The sequence below is a fragment of the Phodopus roborovskii genome, unplaced genomic scaffold (assembly GCF_943737965.1).
Source record: "Phodopus roborovskii unplaced genomic scaffold, PHOROB, whole genome shotgun sequence".
NCBI classification, from domain to species: Eukaryota; Metazoa; Chordata; class Mammalia; order Rodentia; family Cricetidae; genus Phodopus; species Phodopus roborovskii.
This window is the reverse complement of record NW_026125480.1, coordinates 17591-27928: the sequence shown is the minus strand read 5'-3', so window position 1 is coordinate 27928 and position 10338 is coordinate 17591. Positions and strand designations below refer to the sequence as shown.

The window sequence follows — 10338 nt, the reverse complement described above, 5'->3', positions numbered from 1 at the left end:
GGATATTATAACTGTAATTCTTACTGTTTTGTTGTAAATAATTTTGGTGTGATAATTAGGGAGTGTTGTAACTTAGAAAAAAAAAGTACCACAAGAAAAAGGGACAGTAAAAGGGGGGAAGAAAAGGGCGGAGAGTGGCCTCTGGGGACAGGAACAGCAGCAGAAGAGAAAAGAGGGGATTAGACAGGCAACACGCAGAGAGAAATGACAGAGAAACAGAGGGAAATGGGAGGAAAGGGGAACGTAGTGAATATGCACAGGTGGTGCTCTTAGTGGCTGTAGCTGAGGATGTATCCTGTCAGAACACCAAGGGCAGACCAATACAGATGCCTGAATACTAACAGGGAAGGCAGCTGGAATGTGAAAAAAAATTCTCTCACTCTTCCATACCTCACCATATTTTTGCCCACCATATATTTGCCACGATAGTGCCAGGATGCCTGTTGCCACAAGGTTCCCGGTGGTTCCATGGTTTCTCTTCAAAGTCCAGGGAGGAGAGTTCCTTGCAGGAGCATGGATCTTTTCCTGCTCAGTCTTAGTGGCTCTCAGCATGCTCATGTTTTTCTCATTGTGGTCCACGGTGGAGAGCCAGGAAAATTTATTTCTATAACACAATGTAGAGCAGCTTCTTTTTGAATAGAATATGGAATGCACTTAACTGCTTTAAGTATTGGGCTAACAAAATGAGCTATAACAACACGTATTTTAGGAGCTAGGTATGGATTTGGTGAGCCTTCAATTTTAGCATTTGACAGGCAGAATGTGAAGGTGGGTTTCAGAGATACCATGACTAAGACAACTCTTATAAAAGGAAACATTGATTTGTGGGCTTGCTTAATTTCAGAAGGTTAATTTATGATCAAAAGGACAGGATTTATGGTGGCAGATGGGGTTGAAGCTTAAAACTACACCTTCTAATCCTTCCCAAAAAATCCGATAACTGGGGACCAAGCATTCAAATACTTAAGAACATGGGGGCCTTTCACATTTAAACTAGGACATTCCACACCTGACCCACAAAGGCCGATGGCAGTACCTAATGAAAAATGCATTCAGTAGAACCTCAAAAATCCCTATAGTCTGTCACAGTTTCAACTTCATTTCAGGGCCCTATTCTGAGACTTAAGTCAATCTCTTAACTGTAACCCTCCATAAAAGAAAACATGCTTCCAACATACAAAAGAACAGAATATGCATTATTATCATTGTAAAATGGAGGCACAAGGTTATAGCAGAGGCAGGCAGATCTACGTGAGGTGGAAGCCAATCTACTCTCCAGAGTACAAGCCAGCCTGTCTCAGCAAGAAAGAAACAGGAAAAACAAAAAACAAGAAATTAAAGGTATATCCTCTACATTGATTGCCTCTTCTTCTCCTCCTCCTTTTTTTTTTTTTTTCCAAGACAGGGTTTCTTTGTATTGTTTGGAGCTTGGTCCTGGAACTAGCTCTGTAGACCAGGCTGAACTCAAGCTCACAAAGATTTGCTTGCCTCTCCCTCCCAAGTGCTGGGATTAAATGCGTGCACCACCAATGCTGGGCTTCTCTCATTGATTTTAAATTCTCTAAAATGTACCTTTCAGTGCAGTGATAGCACTAATATTAGAGACCGACTGTATTGGTTTGAATAAAAATTTTCCCATTGGCTTATGTATTTGAACTCAAAGTCCTCAGTCACAATGTTTTGAGACTAGTAGTTGTTGGAGCATTGTTGAATATTTTATGGCATTGGTGGATGACCCAGAGGGGGGAAAAAGTTACTAAGTCTCTTCATATTTCTCTCTCCATCCTTAGTAGTGGACTCTTTTACTTTTTGAACCATTCACCAAAATAATCTCTTCCTTACATAAATGTCCGTGGTCAGGGAAATGAACTTTTTCCAGAAACATGGACTTCTTCACTGACATCGGTGAACAATTTACAGAAAAGTAGAATAAGAAGAGACTTGGTGTCTTTAATTTTAATAATATTATAACACCCTAGAACCACAGATGATGGAAGGAAAATGTGGCTTGCTCTTGCCATAAGATAGTTGGGGATGAGGAGATGCAGATTGCATCTCTGCTTCCTTTTGCCAATTTTTTTTCACAGTGATGATGGGTGTGTTACAAGTGAAGTTTTTGTCTCAGGAGCTGTTCTGTTCAATGCTCTGTCTTATGTTCTCAATAAATAGATTACAATTTTCTCCTCATTTTGTGTTATTTTTAGAAAAGGTGTAAGCACTGCTCTCTTTGCCTTTGTATTGCATCATGTGGAATATATTAGTAGGTAAGGTCTAAAGAGTATTGACTTGGTGCTGCACATCAACCACCACTTTTCAAGCATAAATGAATGTCCCACTTAATTTGGAGGAAGTAAGACTGCTTCCACCCTGTGTTTTTCCTCTCCCTGAAGCTACATACTACATATGTAGAAATTCAATACAGCTGTGGCGACATATCTCCTTCTTTACAATGAAGTTTTAAGTATGAGTGTTCATATGCATTTTTTTGTTTGTTTGTTTGTTTTTGTTTTGCTTTGTTTTTGGTTTTTGTTTTGCTTTGTTTTTTGAGACAGAGGTTTCTGTATTGTTATAGTGCCTGTCCTGGAACACGTTCTATAAATATAGGCTGGCCTCAAAATCACGAAATCCACCTGCCTCTGCCTCCTGAGTGCTGGGACCATCTGCATATTTTTTTGTGTACACTTCATGATATATTATGCACCTGGACTCCTGTGGTAGTCACCAAACCCGTCACATTGTATTCAGGTACTATAGTGAGCTGCTATGTGAAGCTACTTCATGGATTTAACAACCCACACATTCACCTTTTCAATAACAAATGGGAAATTCTTTCACCTTTTAATTATATTTATGTCTGTTAGCTACTTTTTTCTTTAAATATGCCTAATGTCCTTTTTACAAGAAGCAGATTGAAAGCCAAGATGCTGACCCATTAAACCTACTACTCTCGGCTCTTGTTTGAGCTGGCCAGTGAGCAGCACTCATCACAGTTGGCACATATCTTTTGTTTCCCACTGATATTATCTTAAAACCAGTCTTTTGCCAGGAATCTCCATGATACAGTGTTCTGTCTGCATATTTACCTGCACACCAGAAGAGGGCACCAGATCTCATGATAGATGAATTAAACTCAGGACCTCTGGAAAAGCATTCAGTGCTCTTAACCTCTGAGCCATCTCTCCAGCCACCACTGAGTTTCTTATAATGGAATAAAAGTAAAAAGAAATAACCAAACAAACAAAAAACAAAAAAAGTCTTATACCTGCCAAAAGGATCATCATGAAGAACACACAAAGTACCCTGTGATATTCCTTTCTCTTCTCAGGGTCTAACTTGGTGAGATATGAGACTCATTTACACTGAGCTCACAAAAGTGCAACACATACACACACACACACCTGTTCACAACAAATGGGATCTGAAAACAGAACCAAGTGTAACTTGTTGAGCCAATCATCTTTATTTGTCTTTCTTACAGAAATATGGGGGGAGGGGTGCTTTACCAGAGCAAAATTCAACCAGCATGGGACACACCTAATGAATATTGGATACACAGAGCAAACATAGGAATATCTACAGGTTAAAGAGTATCCAGGTTTGGTGACTCAATTTGCCAAATCTTCTAAGGGGTATGCTTTGTCTGACTTTCTTCATTTGAGTGAAGCACACTGAATCCTGTCAGTTTCAGGTATTTCTTGAAGTTATTTTGAGTGATGTATTTCTGGCCTTAATCAGCTTCCTCTCAGGGTGGATCACTTCAGTCTCTAGGAAACTGTTACACAAGAGCATTTTTTTCAGTCTTCTCTGTGTTAACTTCATTATGAAGTATGTGAGGTTGAACAAGTAAAAGGTTTAAAGCAAAATTTCCTCACATTGTCACATATTTATAATTTCCCTCAACATAACCTCTTGGTTTCCAAGATTAAACGTTTTAAAGAATTTCACAAGTTTCGCCTGTTCATAATGTGTCTACAGTGTGAAGCTTCAAGTGTAGCTAAGGACAGAGCTTGGACAAAGCACATGACAAAGTTTCCCATGGAAACTTTTCTCCCCAGGTATTAATTTTCAGGTGTTTTCTTAGACTTGAGAGACAAGTAAAGATACGACATTCATAAGGTTTCTCTCCTATGAATTCTTTGATGTGTTCTAAGGTTGGCTTTCTGAATAAAAAAGATTTCTCACACTGACTACATTTGTAAGGCTTTTCTCCTGAATGAATTCTCTGATGAGCTCTAAGATTAAACTTCTGGGAAAAGGATTTGCCACATTCGCTACACTGGTAAGGCTTCTCTCCTGTATGTATTCTCTGATGAGTTCTAAGATAGAATTTCCTGATAAAGGATTTGTCACATTCACTGCAATTGTAAGGTTTCTCTCCGGTATGTATTCTCTGATGAGTTCTAAGACTGCCCTTCTGGGTAAAGGATTTGTTACATTCACTGCATTTGTAAGGTTTAACTCCTGTATGAACTTTCTGATGTCTTCTAAGATCTGCACCATGGATGAAGGATTTCTCACATTCACTACATTTGTAAAGTTTCTCTCCTGTATGTATTCTCTGATGTCTTCTAAGATGAGAGCCACAGGTAAAGAGATTCTCACATTCACAACATTTGTAAGGTTTCTCTCCTGTATGTATTCTCTGATGACTTCTAAGATTGCTTTTCTGAGTAAATGATTTATCACACTCACTACACTTGTAAGGTTTCTCTCCCTGTATGTATTCGCTGATGAGTTCTAAGATAGAATTTCCTGGTAAAGGATCTGTCACATTCATTACACTTGTATGGTTTCTCTCCTGTATGTATTCTCTGATGAGTTCTAAGACTACATTCTGGGTAAAGGATTTCTCACATTCATTACATTTGTATGGTTTGTCCCCTGTGTGGATTCTCTGATGTCTTTTAAGACCTGAAAATGTATAAAGGGATTTGCCACATTCATTACATATAAAAGTTTTTCCCCTGTGTAGGTTCTACCATGGTATTCAAGGTGTGACCATGTATAGAACACTCTAGTACCTTGCTTACATTCAGGAAGCCTCTCCCATCCACTAGTTTTCTGATGTTTTATAAGACCTGTACAGCAGATAAAGGATTTGCCACAAACACTATATTTGTAAGTATGCTCTTCAGTGTGGAATCTGTAATGTCTTTCCAGGTGTGATGCATGAAAAAAGCACTTACCACATTCAGTACATTTGTAAGGTTTTTCTCCAGAATGGATCTTGTAATGAACTTTGAGATGGGACATATACAGAAAAGATTTACTACATTTTGTACATTTATAAGATTTCTTTATAGTATGAGCTCTCTGATGTTTACTGAGGCTTGAGTACATCTTGAACCATTTCCCACATTTCTTGCATTGCTGTGGCTTCTTTGCACTAGTGGCTCTCACTGTGAGTACACATTTAGAGTCAAAACTTTTACCATACTCTGTATTTTTGTGTTCTTCTTTTCCTGTGTGGAGTCTTTGATTTTGACTAGTGATGGAACACAAATCTAAAAAGTTTACACTTTCTCTGTATTTGTAAGGTTCTTCTCCAGTGTCCTCACTTTTATGTCTGTCTGTGTTTAATGATTCAACAGAGGCGTCTCTGTGGTTAAAAAACCAGTCCTCGCAGTTTTCTGCAATGTCCTTTCTGTCATATGGTGTACTTTCAGAAGATTCATGAATAACTTTTCCAAGTCCATTATATTGGGAATGCTTTTCTTGGATATCCATATGACCCTGGACAATGTGCTTTGTACCTTGATCCATAACCGTCTCATATTTACCACATATGCAATGGTTCTCTGGAAAATTAATACAGTTAGGGATAATAGCAATTAATGCATGAGTAAAAGATTCAATTAACTGATGATTTCTAAGACATGAAAACAAGAGATTCCCAGGTATTAAATTTTCATCAAAGTCATTTTGTGATTCACAATCATTAAATGCAAGCTCATAAGAACTTCCACTCTGATATATATGAAGCCACACAAAACAATAATATGCCTTTCATTCTTATATGAAAACTGTACCCTGCAGAAGGTAGGACACATGAGGAGAACAAGCAATAAAGAACTTTGACAAAGGAGTTCTCTGAAGGATCATATGAAGAATGTGACTCTTAAGATTCTTGTTCATGATTCTGAGAGAGTCACACTGGGAAGCATTGCTGAGCTATGAGCTCAGTATGTAACACAGGGTGATATGGAATTCAACACACCCTCTTCCTTTAGTATCTAAAGTACTAGGATTCATGCAGTGACAGTTAGTTACTTTTGAATTCTCCATGGTGTTTTGAGGCATGAGGAAGTGGTAAGAAAACTTCCACATTGAGACCATATCTCAAAAATTAAATAAAAAAACTACATTCTCAAAAACCAACATGTGGTGATATATTGTTTATGTTTAAATAAAGCTTGCCTGAACATCAGCATGCAAAGCTAGCCATAATCATGGAGGGCAGGCAGTGTGGCATACACCTTTAATCCTAGGGCTCAGGAGACAGAGGCAGATGGATCTCTGTGAGTTCAAGGCCACACAGGGCTACATAAGAGTGAATCAGTCTAAAAGAGAAGCAAGAGCTCACCCCTTTAATACTAGTACTAGAGAGTTATGTAAGAGAGGAGCAGGGTCTACAGAATTCAATCAGCTGGCAATTAGTGTCCAGCCTCATTGAGGAGCTCCCTTTTAGGCATGGTAGAGGTAAGAAACTGGCTTGACTGCTTTGCATTTCTGATCTTCAGCTATAACCTGAATATCTGTCTCTAGGTTTTTTATTATTTGTGTTACTCCAACAGCTATTTCTCTATTTATAACCTTTTTTAACTTTTCAAAATCAGAAATAATTGAATACTTTAATCCAATAGTGAAATAAAACATTTCAATTATTATGTGTACTATAAATTTTTACAATGAATATACAGCTTTTTTGAATTTTGAAGTTTTCATTAAAAATCATGAGGGCTGAATAGATTACACGGAATATAACATTGGTCACTCTTCTACAGAACACAGAAAATGTAAAGGAAACATCATGAAAAAGATACGTTAATAACCAGAATTTCCATTAGTGGTAGAAGTTTCTAGACAGTTCAACGAGTTTATATATACACAAAGGAGGACATAAAAAGGATTAATCAGGGACTGTACAAGAACATTCTTACCCACAAAAACTAGATTTTTGTAATTCTCCAACATCACATCCATGTACAAAGCCCTCTGAGCACAGTCTAGACATTCCCATTCCTCTTGTGAGAGGTCCACAGCCACATCCCTGAATGATAACAGATTCTGTAATGGAAAATTACCTAGTTACCATGTTTTAATTACCATATGCTGCTGCACAATATGCTTTCCTAGGTAAAAGATTTCCAATGATTCACAAGTAGTTTTGTAATTCAGATGAGGCACAGAAATTAATCAAGAATAAAGAAGTTTGAGACACTCCCAAGAGATGTGTACGAAGTTAAGCATTGTTGCTCTAACATGGACAATATATAAAATGATGTATTATATTACTTACATTCATAAGGTGTTTCTGGTGTCCTCCAAGACCTGAGCAGCAGATAAAGGATTTGCTGCCATGACTACATTTGAAAATTTCATCTAGAGTTTGGACTCTGTAAAGTCTTTTAAAGTCTTTATAATGTAGTGTGGTTCCCAACACACTCAAAGCACTATACAACAGATTATAAACCTACTTCTATAAGAACCAATGCACTTGTCTAAACTTTAGAGGTACAAGGAATACATAGCACACATACCTACATAATACATTCAGGCAAATATACTGACATTCATAAAATTAATTTTAATTAAAGATACTTTCTAAAATATTCATAATATTTACTGTATTTTTAATCTCTGTGAAAACAGGATGACACAACAGTCTCAAAATCAGTAAACTTTTAGCAATAAGATACACATTTGAGCAGTAGAAATTGGAATATATCTTTATGTTCTGATATCAAACAGGACCCCACTATCACATCTCAGCTGGTCAAGTTATGATGAGTAAAACTATTTTTTTCAAGTTCTATAACTGTTGACCTTGCTCAAGTATCATATATATTAGATCAATCCTGTCTGCAGCTGGGTCTCACCTTACTCTATTCTAAAATGCTCAGTTCAGATCCTGAGGCCCAGGTACAGTGCTCCAGCCTTTCTAGAACAAATATGTAAAATTCAGAGTGCAGAATACACAGATGAATTAAAATCAGAGTTTTTTTTCTTTAAAGAGTAAGCACTGTAATATCAATATAAACATCAGAAGTCCAAACAACACATGAAATCAAATATTTTGTGAAGTTATTTTAGGAGAATATCTTCGCAACAATGAAGTGATTTGAGAAGTCAGAATTAGAGAGCATTAATATTAAATTTTTTCTAAAAGTGGACATAAGCAATACAAATTATAACAATTTCATAAATTCTATGTTATCTCACTACAGAATGAGAATGTGTATGTAAATAAAAGGCATCGTGCCAATGACTTCAAATGAAGTAGAAACATTTTCTGTGAATGAAATAATGTATTAAATTGAGTGACAGTTATACTAACTTTTCATTAATTTAGAAAACACTGATGCTCATGACTTTGGGTCAGTTGACAATTTGAATCTTCTAATTTCAACTTTATTCATTTCTTCAGTATTAGAGCTCATTCATCTAACAGTATTTTAGGTTGTATAGATAAATGCCACTTTTATTCTTCCTTCACTGTTGAGAACAAGAAGATGCAAGGTTATATACTGTCTTTGTCGCAAATGTTCACCAGAAATATAAACCTGTGGTCTGAAGAAATGACTCAGGAACTTGCTGTTCCTGAAGATAAATATAATTTAATTCTCTACACACATATGGCAACTCCCTTCAATGCCTTATTTTAGTCCCAAGTATTTGGTACCAACCTCAGGCATCCAGGGGCATAATGTGTCATGCACTATAGGTTAAAATATTCAGATGAACACTCACATAGATATATAGGATATTATTGTAAATAAACAAATAGAACCATCACCACTACTCTTAAGAATTTCTCCCTACAAAAATCAGTTTCAGGGAAAGGAAAAACATAGGGTGGAAGGAACCTTCTTCCTCCAAAAAAATTAAAAACACAGTGAACTGATTAAGAGGGATATCTGTTGATGCTTGAAAACTGATTCTTGATGCACAGCACCAAGTAAATACTGTCTAGAAAAAAATTCTTAGATACATATTCCAAATGATGGAATACAAAGTGGAAACAGTAGTGCTTATGACCTTTATGAAAAATAAAGCAAAAGAGAAAAATAATCATCTGTCTATTGAGAACTTACCACTGAGAATTGTACAGAGTATTTCCTGGAGACAATGCCAAAAAGAGAAACCAGTATCATCAAAGAGAAACCAATTTTATGGCAAGAGAAAGATACATTATCCTTTCCAGGGTGTTATCCTGATTAAAGACATTGAGTGTTCTCTAACTGTACCATTTGCATAATGGCTCAGAGATGTCAGTGAAAAGGCGTAATTTATTTTCATGTAACCATTCATAAACCTGTGTCTGGAAAACTGACAGTCCTACAAATGCAATTATGAGGCACTTGAAACCTTCCTTCCTCATGAATGTAAAAGGACACAAGTCTATACTATGTAGGAAAAGGCCATCAATATATTTCTATGAGCACCATTTACAGCAGATTCTTCTTCAGAATGGCAGGTATTAATTCCATGAAAATTTATGTCCTCACATTTTAGAATTGAGTGAAAATGTAATGGGCCAAGGCTGTGCTATGTAGATGAATGATCTAAATATTTACTCTGATTTTCAGAGAAGAAAACAAAGATAAATCATAGACAATAACATTACAGACGTAGAGAATTTCAAAGAAATGAGGACATGACACTGACCTGGGGAGTATTCACCACAGAAACATTCATTGTTCTTGTTGCTCTTCTCTTGGCTTCTTTCTCAGAAACAAAGATTGGTATTCTTGCTGAAACTTCGCATCAAGACGTTGACAATACAAAGCTACAAGTAATAAAACTCTGTTATGGATAATGCCAAACCACATAAAAAGACTTAAAACCAAAATGATACCAGAAAATTATCAACATCCCTACACATAGGAGAGAATCAAAGAACATATTTAGAATGGCGAAAGAAAATAATTATAAACCTTATCATTGCATCCAGAAACACAGGCTCTTAAAATAGCGTGGATCACCAATCAAGCAGCACTGCGAACCATCATTAGAGGAAAAGTGCAGGTAGAAAACTCAGAGAGAAATTATCCATGCGAGCATAGCAAATAATGCATTTTATATAAGGAGTTAATGAATAGAGAAGCACTGGGGAGT

General features: G+C 36.6%; 1 protein-coding gene across 1 annotated transcript; it reads right to left on the bottom strand.

The window, feature by feature from the left end:
• Positions 1 to 3877: 3877 nt before the first annotated feature.
• LOC127215570 (zinc finger protein 345-like) lies at positions 3878 to 9946 on the bottom strand. The gene is given in 4 exon segments (XM_051175975.1): positions 3878 to 4969; positions 4972 to 5798; positions 7161 to 7287; positions 9889 to 9946. Coding segments are annotated over 4 exon segments (1959 nt in total). The 5' UTR covers positions 9919 to 9946; the 3' UTR covers positions 3878 to 3994.
• Between the last annotated feature and the right edge of the window lie 392 nt (positions 9947 to 10338).